Here is a 17364-nt window from a genome sequence, read left to right on the forward strand (position 1 = left end):
ATGAGTGTAAGTCTAACAACAGTCAGAAGCTTGACACCATTCAGATCATTGGCACCTTATCCAAAAACCTTCACTCCTTCCACCACCGATGCTCAGTACCAGCAGTGCGTACCATCTACAAGATGCATTACAGAAATTTACCCAGGCTCCTTAGACAGCACCTTCCAAACCTATGATCAATATCATTTAGAAGAACAAAGGTGGTAGATACATGGAAAAACCACCACTTGTAATTTCCCCTTCAAGCCACGCAGCATTCTGACCTGGAAATATGTCAGTGTTCTATCACTATTGCTGGGTCAGTGAGAATCGGTGGGGGGAAATCTGTCTGCTGGTTGAAGTCATACCTCACTCCGAGGGAGACGGTTATGGTTGTTGGAGGTTAGTCATTTCAACCTAAAACTCACTCCCTAATGGCATTGTGGGTCCACCTAATGGACTACAGCAGCTTAAGAAGGCAGCGTACCATCACCACCTCAAGAACAACTTGGGATAATCAATAAATACTTGCCCATTCAATGACATCCACGTCCACACTCCCATGAACAAATAAAATTATTGGGCAAGTTAAGATGTTGGGCATCAGAGTTTTAGATGAGTTTCACTTTATAGTCAGTCATTGGTTTTCAAGCTGTTAACTTGTTCTTTTAGTGTGTATTTCTTCACTTAGGTGCAGCTGCATCATACCAGCAAACACAACTTTGAATTTGCATTTCACCTATTACTTCATTTTGTACAATGGCTCCATTTAAAACACTTTCTGGTGTACTGAGTGTATGTATCTATTGGAGTTTAATAACATCCCCTCAAAATATCAAGACCATAAATTTGCATTAATGTAAAGCGGACTCACGTTAAATCCCATAAAATATGTAAAGAATGTAGTTTCAAGATCCTTTGGGCTGTTTGCTATTAATTCAAGTACATTAACAGTTTCTAATACCTATGCATATGGTTAACAGATTGAACACTAGCATTTATGGAAGGTCTAAATTAGGCTTATCTTTGAACTGCTTCTTGTAGCCAAGACCAAGTTAAATTAAGGATTTCGCAAGCCTACCATCACTCTGTCATTAAACAGTACAACACCACATGAAGTGTAATTACTCTAACTTGCAAATCAGACAAAAATGCATCACCTTCACATTGCTTCATATTTAATAATAATGTTAACAAATCTGAAGCTATTATACAGTTCAGGCATGGAGGATTACAGTAAGTATTTGGTCACATTATCACGTCACAATTTAAATCATAATGATATGTGGAGCAGGAGTAAATGTGTCTTTTTTCAGCGTGGAGTGCACTGGCTGGGGTGGGATACTGCAGGGATCAGTGCTTGGACCCCAGCTATTCACAACCGTATGGTAGATGAAGTTTAAAATGGATGAGTGAGGTTATTCACTTTAGTAGCAAAAAGAGGAAGGTGGATTATTACATAAAACATAGAACAGTACAGCACAGTACAGGTCCTTCGGCCTACGATGTTGTGCCGACCTATTATCCTACTCTAAGATCAAACTACCCTGCATACCCGACATCTTACTATCATCCATGTACCTATCCAAGAGTTGCTTGAATGTCCCTAATGTATCTGACTCCACTACCACCGCCGGCAGCGCATTCCACGCACCCACCACTCTCTGTGTAAAGAACCTACCTCTGACATCTCCCCTATACCTTCCTCCAATCACCTTAAAATTATGCCCCCTTGTAATATTCATTTCCGCCCTGGGAAAAAGTCTCTGGCTATCCACTTTATCTATGCCTCTCATCCTTCTTCGCTCCAATAAGTAAAGCCCTAGCTCCCTCAACCTTTCCTTATGAGACCTGCCCTCCAGTCCAGACAGCATCCTGGTAAATTTCCTCTGCACCCTCTCTAAAGCTTCCACATCCTTCCTATAATGAGGTGACCAGAACTGAACACAATATTCCAAGTGTGGTCTAACCAGGGTCTTATAGAGCTGCAGCATAACCTCGCGGCTCTTAAACTCAATTCCCCTGCCAGTGAAAGCCAACACATCATACGCTTTCTTTACAACCCTATCAACTTGGGTAGCAACTTTGAGGGATCTATGGACGTGGACCCCAAGATCCCTCTGTTCTTCCATATTGCCAAGAATCTTGCCATTAACCCTGTATTCTGAATCACTTCACACTTTTCCAGGTTGAATTCCATCTGCCACTTCTTTGACAGGATGCAGAGCTGGGCAATGTCCTGTTACAACCAACTACAGCCCTCCACACTATCCACAACTCCACCAACCTTCGTGTCATCGGCAAACTTACTAACCCACCCTTCCGCTTCCTCATCCAAGTCATTTACAAAGATCACAAAGAGCAGAGGTCTCAGAACAGACCCCTGTTCAGATCATTGTCTGAAAGGTGATAAATTGGGAAAGGTCAGAAGTTAAACGACATCAGGTTATAGTCCGACAGATTTATTTGGAATCACACAAGCTTTCGGAGCACAGCCCCTTCATCAGGTGCAGTGGGAGAGCAGGGCACACAGACACTGAGTTTATAGGCAGAGAGACCAAAAGATCATACAACTGGTGTGAGTGGAGTGTCAGATAGTAGGTCTGTGCAGGTGGCCAAGAGTGCTAGACAGTGTGTAAAGTGTTTACAAAGTCAATGTCAGTGCTGTGCTGCCATGACAAGACAATCAGGGAGAGCCATAGGAATATACAAAAGGTGACATCTCGGGTCAGATGTTGAACTGTAGGTGTGAGGTTGTTCAGAATCTGTCTCTGAGTTTTAACCTGGAATCAGGCTGGTTTTATTTATAAGATGCTGGAATTTATAAGATGCCACACTGACTGACCATGACTACAAATTGTAGAGAGAGTAATAAGTAATTCAAAACTGTACCAACTAGTTAAGATAGAGCGATCGTAACAATTTATCAAAGTGATGCTGGCAAAACAGGAAAGTAAGGAAGATTTTACAGATACAGAACAGTGTGGTGGGATCACCTGTAGCGTGACATGTCCAAAACTAGCACCTCCACATCATGGCTACCATCCCTGCCTGCTCAAAGTGGAGAGAATCTCCAAGAAGATTAAGCATATGGACACAGACATCAAGTTCTGCCGAAATGCAAGAAAACAAAAAAATCCCAAAAGGACTACAGATCACGAACCCACTTAAGTCAACTTACAACTCAGAGACTCTGCCATCGCATCTCTTGCAAACTCCTCAATCACCTTGTACACCAACTCTGTAGCAGGCGCTGCAACATTGAAATTGAGATGGAATCCATATTCTCAGCTTGCACTCAAGATACAGCAGAACAGTTATGAGATACTGCCAAGCAGACATGGCAACAGAACTACACTGCCTACATGCACACCAAGAACAAGAAACTAGAGAAACTTGGCATTACCACCAGCAATAACTGAGCCTCCCCGGGTACTACAGTTGAAAACGGTACCACCACAGGGAAACCCATTGTCAACTTACCTGACCACACCCTTCAGCCAGACGAAATTGAAGTTCTCAGCTGAGGGCTCAATTTCTGCCCCACTACCAAAATGGACCCCATTGGTCTGGCAGCAGACACCGAGGAATCCATCAGGCGAACGAGGCTCTGGCAATTCTTTCACAATATATCAGCAGCGAGCCCAATGAGACAACCAACGAACCAGAACAGTCGACAGAGAGATCCGTGGTGCAGCGACCAAAGAAGAAGGAGTCGAGCTAGACCCCTCCGGAAGGTCGCTGCCCTAGGCTTGACGTGTAAGCTCAAGCTGTCAGGAGATCCGTTAATGGCAGATTCATCAGTCGCAATCACAAGGTAGCACAGAACGTCACCCAGGCACAATGCAATGCCATCTGTGCTCTCAAGGCCAATCGCAACACTGTCATCAAACCAGCAGACAGTGGAGGAGCCATTGTGATACAAAGTAGAATGGACTACTGCAAAGAAGTATACTGACAACTGAACAACCAGAAACGCTGCAGATATGTACCTGCCAATCAGACCAAAGAACACACCCGTCAACTCAACAGACTGACCAAGACTTTTGATCCAGTCCTTCAGAGCATCCTATGCACACTCCTCTCGCGACGAAACTTCTACTCCCTTCCGAAGATACCATTTCTCTTCTGCATGCTGCCCTTGGTGACATAACCTGAAAACAGAACTTCTGGTTCTATATATTAGTTGGCAGCACCCTACTGTACCTCACCACCAACTCACTCAATCCTTCTACTATCACAGATTTGCTGGACTGCGTGTCTAACTTCCAGAACTAAGTAGAAATTTCCTCCATTTGAACATCGAGAAGAACAAAGATACTGTTTTTGGTCCCTGCCAAAAGCTATCCTGCAGCCAACAGCTTTGCCCCTGTCCCTTCAACTGTATGAGCCTGAACCAGATCATTCATAACTGGGATGTCACATTGGATTAGGAGGTGAATCACTGAACACATATTTGTGCCATTAGCAAGACCACTTATTTCTGTTTCCCTACCATTGACTGACTTCAGCCTTGCCTTGGCTCATCTGTGAAATTCTCACTCTTGCCTTTGTTACCTTGTGGTTTGACAATTCCAGTGCTTTCTTAGCCTGTCTACCAGCTTCCATCTTGCATAAGCTCGAACACATTGACAGCCCTAAAACCCATATCACACTTCCACCAAATGCTGTTCATCCATCGCTCCTGTATTTACTTTCCTCAGGCACTATCTCAATTTTAAAACGCATATTGTCTGTGACCTTGTTTCTTTTGATTTCTGTAACCTCTTCCAATTTTGCAATCCTGTGAGATGTCTGTTTTGGGCCTAGGTAATAATGGAATTCCTTCCCTAAATTTGTCCCTGATTAAACCTCTCTTTCTTCCTTTTAAGAATTTTTTGGTCATTTGTTCTGGTACCTTTTTTTATAGTTCAGTATCAACAGGTTGTGCTATTTTGCTCCTGTGAAGTACCTTGGGACATTTTACTACATTAATGACGCTTGATAAAAGCAAGTCATTATTATTAGGGCAGTTATTTGTTTGCTATGGTCCAGAGATTCAAAACAAACAAATTATGATGATATAAATAGTTAAGGGAATTGTGGACTACATTGTGTTCTTACCACACACATTAAATCTACCTGGTATAAGGCATTTTTCTATACACATTTCAATTGAGTTTGTTATCCTGCTTGCACATAATCTCTGCATTTTCACCATTTTGACTTACTGCAGACAGTAAAATCTTTAGCAGTTGAATTTTCACCTTTACAATAGGGCTTCTCTGCTGCACTTTTTGCTACTTGGTGAAGCAAAGTGCCATATGAATGCAAATTGTTGTGGACACCGATGATGCTGACCGAAGAGGAATAACTACCTGTCTTATGGAGAAGTTATTGTTTAACTAGTGTGTATCCCATATACACTGATCCCATTCCCTCAGGGTAACAAAGGAATGTGGCTTGGTACTTTAGTTTCAGACCAGAAAATAACCAGTGGCATTTCAAGTCTTGGCAGTACTCTTCATCTCTGATATTATGATGCCACATTTTTTTTTGTGCTCTACAGCTCCTCAGATGTGTGGAAAACAATTATTGTTTGAACATTGAACATGACTCCACTGATTTAATCTGTCTTTAATTTTAAGCATCTGTTTACAATATAACAATGAAATATTCCAGCTTTCTGTGTCCAGCTTTCAGAATTCAGTTTTAACATCTGCTCACTGCAGTTTAACAACATGTTGCACTGTTCTGTCCATTGCTTTAAGTATACAGTTATGTAGAAATTCGTTCTTGACGCCAGTTTCTCTTTTGCATTTGTTGTATCTTCAATTTAACATAATTACTCTAGCCTTATGCAATCCAGGTTAATCATTTTGTCTACTCATAATGCCATATTGTTCACTCTTCAGGTAATTTCTTGGGAAATGCTTCTTTATGATCGGTGTTAACTACTTATTTATTTTTAACTTTATTCCAAAATTGTCTAATACGCCTTGACAGTATTGACAAAACTGAACTTGCACTGTTTGGCTTTTGTCAGTATCGACTTGCCTCAGGCACTGACACCATGAAGATTTTGGCTGCTTGTTCAGACTGAGCTGTGTGCTGCATCATCATTGTTCCCTAACCCTAAGCTGACCTTTCCATTCCATATCCTGTCCCATAGAAATTTGATGTAATGCACAGCTCTGTTACTTCCTCATTCACTACCTTTTCTAGATTTGATCATTACTTTTACTACAGTGAATAAACCCAGGTCAAATCCCACCACGGCAGATCATAAAGTTTGAAGGTGTAGAGCTGGATGAACACAGCAGGCCCAGGGGGTTCTGAAATAAATAGGGAGAGAGGGGGAGGTGGATAGAAGAGAAGATAGGTGGAGAGGAGACAGACAGGTCAAAGAGGTGGGGATGGAGCCAGTAAAGGTGAGTGTAGGTGGGGAGGTAGGGAGGAGGTAGGTCAGTCCAGGGAGGACGGACAGGTCAAGGGGGCGGGATGAGGTTAGAAGGTAGGAGATGGGATAGGTGGGAGGAAGGACAGGTTAGGGAGGCGGGGACGAGCTGGGCTGGTTTTGGGATGCGGTAGGGGGAGGGGAAATTTTGAAGCTTGCGAAGTCCACATTGATACCATTGGGCTGCAGGGTTCCCAAGCGGAAGATGAGTTGCTGTTCCTTCATCCTTGGGGTGGCATCGTTATGGCACTGCAGGAGGCCCAGGATGGACATGTCTCCCTTCCCCTCCCCCATTTCTGAAGAAGGGTCTAGGCCCGAAACGTCGGCCTTGCTGCTCCTCTGGTGTGCTTGGCCTGCTGTGTTCATCCAGCTCTACACCTTGTTGTCTCAGATTCTCCAGCATCTGCAGTTCCTACTATCTCTGGTAAAGTTTGAATTCAGTTTTTAAAAAATCTGGAATTAAGAGTCTAGTGATCACCTTGAATCCATTGCTAGTTGTCAGAAAAGCTCATCTCATTCACTAATGTCCTTTAGGGAAGGAAACTGCTGACCTTATCTGGTCTAGACTATATGTGACTCAAGACCTCCAAATCAGTTGACTGTTAACTGCCTTTTGGGCAATAAATACTGGCCTAGCCAGTGATGCCCACGTCCTATGCATGAATTTAAAAAATGTAGTGGAGAGGTTATCAGGGTGGATTGGTGACAAGACGCAGGCTAAGCACGACTGGTGGCTGATGAGATACCTGTAAAAACTCACCAACCGCTAAGCTTTTACGCAGTGACTGATTTCGAGAGTGATTCTATGGGTTCAAGATCCTTGGCAAAACCTAATAACCTGCATTGTGGGAGTGAAGCAGCAGATTTTACTGTTTATTATTTCCTTGTGTGTTTTTAAACTTCTGCTCACCTTATTCCTTTTAGTATATGCGTTTGTTTTTGGAAACAGTATTTTCATAATGTACTTGAGACTGATAGCTTTATATTACAGTCTTATAAACAAATCACCTTGTTGAAAACGAGATGGGAGGGACACAGCTAACAAGACAAGATGCTCTTTTGAGGGTGAGCAAAAGCATCGGAAGCTTAAGGCTGCAGCTGATTATTTTCTTCCTATTATTGAGTATTTAATGGTGGCATGGAGCACCTGAACTAGGAAAGTGTTCTGTTCTTCTCTTAATGAGCAAAATAAAATTATTTTCTAACAAAAAAAGAAGTGCAGTATGTAATTATGAGAGATGCTCATGGTGTACCAGCTTTTTGTTTAAACCCAGAACCATTGGAGTTAGTGCTGATTACAGTTTTTCTCTAAACTTGCAACAGCTTTAAAGCTGTTGAAATCTATTCTGGAATGACCAGTTACACCTTATATTTTTGGTAATATTATATTTACATCTTTTAAAGAAAAAGGATAGAGAACAAGATGCAAATACTATTTCAGGATAAATTTTTCGACCTTTTTTCCAGTGAGTATAACTGGAAGCATCAATTTAAAGTTTTTAAAGTTGGGTTTTATGAGTACAGTTTTGATTACTCCCAAGGAGCAATTTCAGTATAAAAAGAACAATATTTTTCTGGGTGCTAGATCCATTGTACTATAGTGATATAGGGTTGCAAATGTCTGATCTGGTTATTCTGTTTTTTCTTTGCATGGTGCCTAGAATTACTTGAATCAAATATGAGGCTGCTTCAGGATTCAAACAATAAATTACATTTTCACATTTATTAGGGGAGTGCTGCATACTATTGCCATATGATTTAATATTGCCATATGTGAGTGTGTTACTAAAGTTAGCAGTCAGAAAGTTTGTATGAGCTGAAGGTTAAGTACAACTATCACCATCTGGCACTTAGTTTGCAACTTGATAGTGAAGTAATATTGATCATAACAGTTGTGGAATAAATGGAGCATCCCGTAGAATTTATATTGTTTTATTTGGCAATGGCAACAGTTTTGTTTTAATCGAGAGAGTGATTATTTAGTTCAAGACCTGTTATCGTTAGCTTCTTATGGAAAACTTTTTGGACCATTTTATTTTTGTGTCTTTGGTTTCCTTTGTAGCCCTTCATTTATAGTTTAAAAAAGTGTTTGCTTTTGCGCGTGTTTGATATTTTGCAGTGCTGTCCATACATGAAGACATATACTAGAAAGAATGATTGTGTGTAAAATAAACAATACAAATTCCTGTGGAACATCCATTGCATATTCAAGTTACATTCGTATATCCAACAATAAAAAGGCACTGCTAAGTCAGATAAATGTAATTGTTAAAAGAAGGCCAAAAGGAGGATTGGGTTTTTCTAACATTATAAGAATAGATGAGAATAAGAATAGACAACCTTCTGTTGTCATTCACTACCGCTCAAGTGGTTGAATGGCTTGCTGCTGTTCCTATATCTCGATGTGCTTGGGGCTCAGGTTGCTGATGTAATTCCCAAGTTGGGTTACATCAGTGTGCTCCTGAAACCACACTATTGATACAAAACAGAATTATAACTGGTGGGATGAATTATAACCGACCAAACCCATAACAAACCAGGTGGTGGTTATTTAGAGATGATATTGGTTTGATTAATTATAGATTAATAAATTATTAATATTTTGTATCCATGATTTTTCTTTGTAATGTCACAACTAATCTGGGAGCTAGAGCTGCCATAGATGAGCAATATTTGAAGGTAGTAAGATATTCAAGACTTGAGCCACATCTTCAGTGGAAGCTAAGTTTTAAGAGTGTGAACGGTTTCAAGATCTGCAGTATTGATAGTTGAATATCTGATTTGACCCATTCCTTCTTTATGAAATACTGTCAATGTAGTTCTAAAAATAATCCAAAGTTCTATAAAAGCCAATTTCCCAAACAATTTGTGTTTTTATATGTGTATTGCAAATCCATCAAAGGACAATTCTTGTATCCAGATCTTAAGTAATGTTAGATAAATGAATGGAATTATCCTCAAAAGCAACTTAAAGTTGTGTTTCATACTGTGAAGTACAGTGGTTATACGGTGTGTTGTTGCCATCCTTAAACCATGGCTTGATTATCTAAACACCTACTGTGTTTAATCTTGATGTGTTGCTGCATTAGATTTATCACTGTGGCCAAAAATGGGATGCCTGTTCACAGTCTTAATACTCCAACAGGGATATTCTTAACATTTTTTTTCTCATCAGAGAGGTGCCACAAGCAGAAAATAAATCCTTCTCCCACAATGAAGGAATAACAGTGAGAGGACTAGTCTACTCTTATCCTTCATGAGAAAGCTTAAGAATAGTCTTGGCAAAGGTTTAGGTGCTCAGAGCATCTCAAAGTGATGCAGGGAAGTAAATGATAAAAATTCAGAGTTTCTGAGATCATTCTTTATTTCAGAATATGCATTCTTCAGTCATCAATTCTTCATTCTTCAATGTATGCGGAATTCATACGTTGATCTGTCCCATAATTCTTGCCATTCGTAGCTTTGTCATTGCACGTCGCTGTAATTCAATTTAAATGTACAGTGGTTGCTGCATTTGCTGTTAAACGCTTGAATGATTAGTAAGGGCATATTGTGCGCTGTATTCTGCTTTATTTTGGATATTAGATGTCATTTACTGAAATACCTTTTCAAAGTAATATTAGGGAAAGACAGTGTATTGCATATTTTTGCTTGCAGTGATCAGTTGCAGTTGTAATTTATTTCCCCACATTTCTAATTAGAAAGTTGCTCCTTTTTAGATCTCACCGATCCCTGTGAACTGAAGTGCATTATTCCTGACTGGTAGCGTATAGAGTTGGTGAATGTGTTGAATAGCTGCTTAACTGAATCAATGTTCACATGACCTGTTCATGGAAAATCCTAATGGATCTGAGAATTTATAGCCAAAAATGGAATGCATCTGATTCATCATCCCTCTCTTTTCAATTCCAGTTGTTAATACAGACACAGCACTTGATGGTCAAATGTAGGTTTGTATTTGCTGACATTTTGGGCAAGTACCTGAATACTGTAAATCAGGAACAAAAACAGAAGTTGCTGGAAAAGCTCAGCAGGTCTGGCAGCATCTGTGAAGAAAATAATCAGAGTTAACATTTCGGGTCCGCTGACCCTTCTTCTGAACTGTTCTAAGGAAGGGTCACTGGACCCGAAATGTTAACTCTGATTTTTTCTCTATAGATGCTACCAGGCCTGCTGAGCTTTTCCAGCATCTTCTGTTTTTGTACCTCCATACTGTGTCTTCCTGTAGTACATTATCTGCTTAAAGAGTACTGGAAGAGAATCCCAAGGCCTTTCACATGGTCAGAATCATAAACTACATGAATCAGATATAAAAGTAGGCTACTTAACCTCAGTGGCCTGCTTGGCCATTCTGAAAGATCATGGCTAATCTTAGTATTTTGAATTCCATATTCCCATCTACCACCAATAACCTTTATTTCCCTTGCCTGCCAAGAATCCCCTTTGAAAATATTCAATGACCCCACAACTGCTGCCTTCTGAGGCAGAGAGTTCGAGTGGCACAATCCTTCAATAGAACACAATGCTCCTAATCTCTGTCCTAAAAGGAACACCACTAATTTTAAAACAGTTCTTGGCTGACCTTCAAGAAGAAACATAATTTCCAGTTTCACCTTGTCAAGACTGTTCAGGATCTTATACACGTCAATCAAGTCACCCTTCAGTCTTCTAAACTCCAATGAAAACAAGCCAGTTCCTTTCCTCATAAGACAACCTGTCCATTCCAGGTATCAATCTCGTAAACCTTCTCTGAATTACGTCTAACACGTTTACATCCTTCTATAATTTAGGAAAATAAAATTGCACAAATTATTTGAGATGTGGTTTTACCAATGCCCTGTATAAGTGAAGCATATCATCCTTACTTCTACATTCAATTCCTCCCATAATGCATCAATTTCAGTCATTTAATGAGCCTCATCATTACTTTCTGTACCTATGTACTAATTTTATGTGATTCATGCTTTAGAACACCGAGATCCATCTGTACTGTGGCGTTCATCATTTTATTCACCATTTAAGCATTACTCTGCATTTTTATTCTTTCTGCCAAAGTTAACTATCTCACATTTCCATAATTTATACTCCTGCCAAATTTTTGTCGACTGACCCGACCTATTTATATTGTTCTACAAAATCGTTATGTCTTCTTCACTTCCATATCTTTGTGTCATCTGCAAATTTAAAAACCATGCCTTTGCTTCCTGATCTAAGACATGTATATTACAGTAATTGTAAAAGTTGAGTATGTAGTGATTGTAACAAAACCAGCCAGGTGGACTTTGTAGAATATTGTGGACGCCCACTTAGTGGTTAGACGTGCACAGAGTTCATTTGCCAAACATGGGGACAATGTTAGAAAAACTGCACACATCTTTTACAATACACATACAATCAGTAGTGTTAGTCACAGATAACGAGCCATCATTTACTAACAGGGAATTTGAGTATTTACTAAAGTCGAATGGTATTTGACATAGAAGGACAGTTCCATACCATACTTTCAAATGGTCTGGCAGAAAGAGTAGTCCAAACTTTGAAGGCAGGCTTAAAGAAACAGCTTACAGCTTCACTACATACCAAACTGTCCTGGTTCCTATTTGATTATAGGACCACCCTTCATGCAACCACAAGGATAGCTCCACCAGAGTTGTTAATGGGAGAAGACTCCACACCAGGTTAAATTTGATCTTCCTTGTACGTGGCGGGGAAGGTGAACAGGCATCAGGAACACCAGTGCCAGACACAAGACTCTGCTAAGCAAGAGAGACAGTTTACTTCAGGTTACGAAGTTTGGTATAGGAACCACAAGAATGGCCCTGCATGGCTAAGAAGCATGGTTGACTTGAGGTTGGGTTCAGTGATCTATAAGATTCAGCTAGGTGTGACTGAAGAAGCGTGTGGACCATATGAAAGCTGCAGACTCGCAAGCAGTGCAAACCCATAGGTTCTCCCTCTCTGTCAAGCGTTGAAGATACCTCAAAATCTGAGATGGACATGGTGCATGTTGCTGACTCGATGCCTTTGCCGCCTGAAGAAAAGAACAAATTTCTTCTGAGACGTTCCGGGTGCAGGAGGCGAGACTCTGTGTGTTACACGCATCCTGTATCAGAGGCAAAGTTGGAGGAACTTGACCAGGTGCTAAAACGCCCCAGAAGGAGCAACAGAGGGGGAGGGATGGGGTGATTATACCGAGGTCAGCCTGGTGGACATCATAGAGTATGAGTTCCCTGATTGGGGCTGTTAATCTGGCCCAGTCAAGGAGCCCTGGCTGAGCAATAAGAACTGGCTTGTCAGACATCCTGTTTACTCTGAGAGAGCTGAATCATTGTCGAGGACTTCCACGTGTAAATAAAGGGTAACTTGGTGATGGGGTACCAGCCTCCGTGGAGTTATGTCACAGGTCCCAAAAAAGGACCTATTTCTGCAAATTCTTTGCTTTCTGCTGACTAGCCAGTCTACCATCTGTGCTAGTATGTTATGCCCTACAGGATGAGCTCCTACTTTGCATAATCTTTTATGTGGTGCCTTGTGAAATGTCTTCTGAAAATCTCGCTGCAGTAATCAATTTGTTCCCCTTTATCCACAGTATATGTTACTCCTTGAAACAAATCCAATAAGTGGGTTAAGCATGATTTTCTTTTCATAAAACCATGCTGTTTCTTCCTGATCACCTTGGGTTTTTCTAAGAGCTCAGCTATAATTTCTTCAATGCTTGATTCAAACACATTCCCCAAGTCAGGCGTCAGGCTGACTGGTCTATTGTTTCCTGTTTGCTGCCTCCTTCCCTTACTGAATAAAGGGGTTATATTTGTTACCTTCCAGTCTGATGAACGTTTCCAGAATTTAGAGAATATTGGAACATTAACACCAACCAACCTACTATCTCATTAACCATGTCTTTTAAAACACATGCTGAAGTCTATCAGTACCCAAAGACTTGTCATCCCACAGCTCCATCAGTTTGCTCAGTCCCACTTCCCTAGTGATTGTAATTTCACCAAGTTCCTCTTTGTTCTCCCTGCTGATTTATAACTGTTGCTGGGATTTATTTTTGTAATCTCTATAGCGAAGACAGCAGCAAAATATTTCTTCATTTAATCTGCCATTTCCTTATCCACTAGTATCTCCTCATTCTCACTCTAGAGGGCCAACATTCACTTAACTTACTCTTTTCCATTTCAGATACCTGTAGAACCTCTTGCTTTCTGTTTTTACATTACTAGTTAGCTTCCTCTCAACTCTAATTTCTTTCTTCTGATTAATCTTTTAGGCACGCTCTGCTGTTCTTTATGTTCTGACTAATTATCTGACCTGCCACTCATCTTTGCACAGTTTTATGCTTTTTCTTGAGTTTGATGCTTTCCTTAACTTTGGATAACCATGGATGAAGGGATATCCCCTTGGAATTGTTTTTAAATGTTTTCTGAACTCGCCCTTTAAATGTCTGGTACTGCTTCTGGCAGTGCAGAGTGTCGCCAACAGCGGGGGTTCAATTCCCATACTGGCTGATGTTATCATGAAAGTCCCACCATCTCAACCTCACCCTGTGCCTGAAGCATGGTGATCCTTGAGTTAAGCCACCACCGGTCGCATCTTTAATGGGAGAACAGCTCTATGGCCCTCAGGGACTGTGGCAACTTTACTACTGTTATTATTGATCTATCTCCTAACCTAGTATTCTGATGCAGGATGTTGAGGCTCTACTTTGATAGACAGTGATTGCATTTTGTGACCAGCCTCATGAGCTATAGAGCTGGCAGTACCTTGAGAGACCTAGTAAAACATTTTCTGGTACTGCAGCACATTATATCTCATGTGTATGTCTTTGGGCAATGATGCCAGCTGAGGTAAATGCAGAGGTTGAGGCTCTGCCGAACTAAAAGAATATGACAGTGTCGGCCTTGACTCATGGGTAGCACTTTCCTGTAGGTTGGAAGCCATATTCCAGAGAGTCGAGAACAAGTCTCAGCTGGCACATCATTGCAGTATTCAAAGAGCACTGCACTAGCATTTTGTTTAACGCATAAAAGATCCAAATGCCTTCTGTAGATTTCTATTCTCTAATTTGAATGATGTAAGAGGCTTGGTTGGTTCTCTGACATTAATGCAATTTGAGGGAATTTGAGTGAGGATCATCCCTGTTGGGGTTAGCAGTAAAAGATTTTTGACCTGTTATGTTTTTGTATAAGTTCGCTATCTGACCACCAATGACTGTTTTCATGTCCAGGCAAATTCTTCCCTAAATTAATTAGTGAAGTTGAGCTGCAGTCTTCCTTTCTGCACATAGATGATTGCTCTGGATTGGATTGATGGTTTCAAGAACGTTGTGTATTCAGTTACAAGTCAGACATGAGTATGACACAATGTACAAGTCTTTTTATGAAGTTAGTCAATATTTATAATATCTTTGTTTGGACTTTGGACTTGAGCATGAAATCTAGGTGGTGGCACTTTGTTGAGGTATTCAAGGCTTACCAGTATGGTTTGCTGGCTAGTGATGTTTTCTGATGTAGCATATCAAAGACCGGCTGTGCATTCAATTGCATTTGGTCACATTGATGTATTGATGCCAGATTTTCTTTTGCTTTTTAAAAGTACTTGTTTCCTTCTCTCTCCCTTTGCTTCCTCTTCCTTGCCGCTTTACCCCTGCACACCCTCTTACTCCATCTTCTCCTTCTCTCTGTCTCCTTTCCTATTGCACCTCAATTTTGTTCACTCCTGCCTCCCCCCCCACTTAATTACCTGCAATTCTCAATCCTGCACAGGCCAAGGATGATATCCAAGACTGTGAGCTTAGCTGCACATCTCCTTTTGGTTGTAGAGGGTGAGAAATGTGGTTCTCATTCTTAGGTTTTGATAAAGAGTTTGTTTTATTCAACCTAGCACCTAGAATATTACCAAGTACTTTATTGGTTTGCGTTCTGAATTTTGCCTCAACTTGTTAATTTTTCTGGAAATTGGTAATATGACTATCGCGCTCATTCATTAAGCAGCACTTTAGAACTGATGTTGCTGAGCAGCTGCAAAATTTCATAATACTGATAAGACATAAGTTTTAAGACTGTGGTCAAGGTAACTTGATAGACTTATGTGTTCTCAGAATGATTTGTGTTTAGATGTTTTTTGTTGGATTGGGTGGTGTTAGGAGGAAGGGGCAACAGAGTCTGATCACATAAAAAGACACAACACCGCAGCAGCTTGCTGTATGTAGTGATTGGAGGCCTAGTAACAGGGTTGGTATCACACTTTCAGTAAAGATTGGTAAGAGAAATTTGATCTTGTGACAGGTAAACTTTGAAAAATGCCTGGCAATACAATTAAATCTTTTGCCCTTCCAAATAATGTTAAGCTTGGTCAGAGAGGAACAGAGTTTTTAAACATTAGGATGTATACCATGTATGTCACTGGTGTTATAGTGATAGAAGTAATTCAGACTGGTAAATTAATGGACTAGGAACATATTTGCACCATATTAAAATATATTGACTTAAGTGAAACCTTTCCTTTACGTATCCGTACCAATGTGCTAAATCAACTTAGTGGCAGCAGTGTAATACTTCAAAGATATGAAAACTTGAAATTGAGAACTGAGGAGCAGAATGAGGCTGGAAAAAAATCCTCTCTTGAAGGTCATGGTTAAGTTCATCATCTAAAGGAACAACGAGAAACCTGTAGGAAGCAGTAGGAATGCTCACCCAGAATATTAATGAATCTCAAGATTGGCTTTCACCACATGGTATTTGGCAATAAGAGAATGTGTTTGTTTTAGTCTTGATATGTTGAATGGAAACTATTATTCCAGGGAACAAAATTGCAGCTCTATGTATAACATCTAGGATATCAGATTTGACTTTTATTAGAAGGAAGTTTTTTTCTTGTTGCTCAGGGGAGAGGTTGGGTGATGATTGGAAAGACATTGTGCAGAGAAATATCTGTTAAATTTGTCTAATCTATTGCTTTTGTAGCCCACTCTTGTTAGAACATTAATCTGGTAAATGAAAGGCTCGCCAAGCATGCAGGTTTGTGCACTGCTTGCAAAGGCACCAGAATAGCATGCCATTTTGCAGAGGATTTCCTCTGTTCTGAGCCACAGAACAGTAGGAGACGTGCTGATACTCTAGAAATTTTATCACAGTCAGTAACCTCCCACTGATGCCCTGAAAAATTTATGTTAAAGAAAAGGATTTCTAACGGAGATTTAAAACTAATTTAGATCTTTGCATGTTAGATTTTAATAGCTGGGAACCATTTTGATTTGGATGTGAGACAATCCAAAAATGTGCATTGAATATCACAATGTAACATTTTGAATGGATATTGTTGCTCTGTACTGGTAATTTCTGTTGAATTGTATTGGTTTAATTTGTAGTTACTAAGTGTAATAAGCTCCGCGTAGCTAATATTTTTTCCAACCACCAGCCATTTTAATCTATGTTTCTACTTCCCTTTGCAATGAAACATTTTTTGCCTGGAGCTCACTATAAAGTGATCATAGTGTCAATTTACAGCTTTTGCTATGAAATATTGGGGACCACCTGTGAAAGCATTTGAAACTTTGTCAAGTTGATATTTTGTTATCTTACCCACTGCAATATCAGAGACTATGTTCCACAAGGATTGATGCTGGGTCCACTGTTGTGGTATAGTAGACAGTGAAGAAAGTTATCTAAGAATACAACAGGATCTTGATCACCTAGGTCAACTGGCCGAGGAGTGGCACGTAGAGTTTAATTTAGATAAATACAAGGTGTTGCATTGTGGTAAGACAAACCAGGACAGGACTTACACAGTTAATGGTAAGGCCCTGGGGAGTTTTGTCGAACAGAGAGGTTTAGGGGTTCAGGTAGACAGGGTGGTGAAGAAGGCATTTAGCATGCTTACCTTCATTGGTCAGAACATTGAGTATAGGAGTTAAGATGTCATGTTACGACGTACAGGACATTGGT

At 40.3% G+C, this 17364-nt stretch overlaps 1 protein-coding gene across 1 annotated transcript in view; it reads left to right on the plus strand.

Moving 5' to 3' along the window:
* The first annotated feature begins 3533 nt into the window (after positions 1–3533).
* mosmo (modulator of smoothened) overlaps positions 3534–17364 on the plus strand; it is a 51187-nt gene continuing 37356 nt past the window's right edge. The window contains exon 1 of the mRNA XM_048609733.1: positions 3534–3738. Within this exon, the coding sequence (XP_048465690.1) occupies positions 3534–3738 (205 nt within the window). The remainder of the gene's footprint in view (positions 3739–17364) is intronic.

This window comes from Rhincodon typus, chromosome 21 (assembly GCF_021869965.1).
Source record: "Rhincodon typus isolate 14 chromosome 21, sRhiTyp1.1, whole genome shotgun sequence".
NCBI classification, from domain to species: Eukaryota; Metazoa; Chordata; class Chondrichthyes; order Orectolobiformes; family Rhincodontidae; genus Rhincodon; species Rhincodon typus.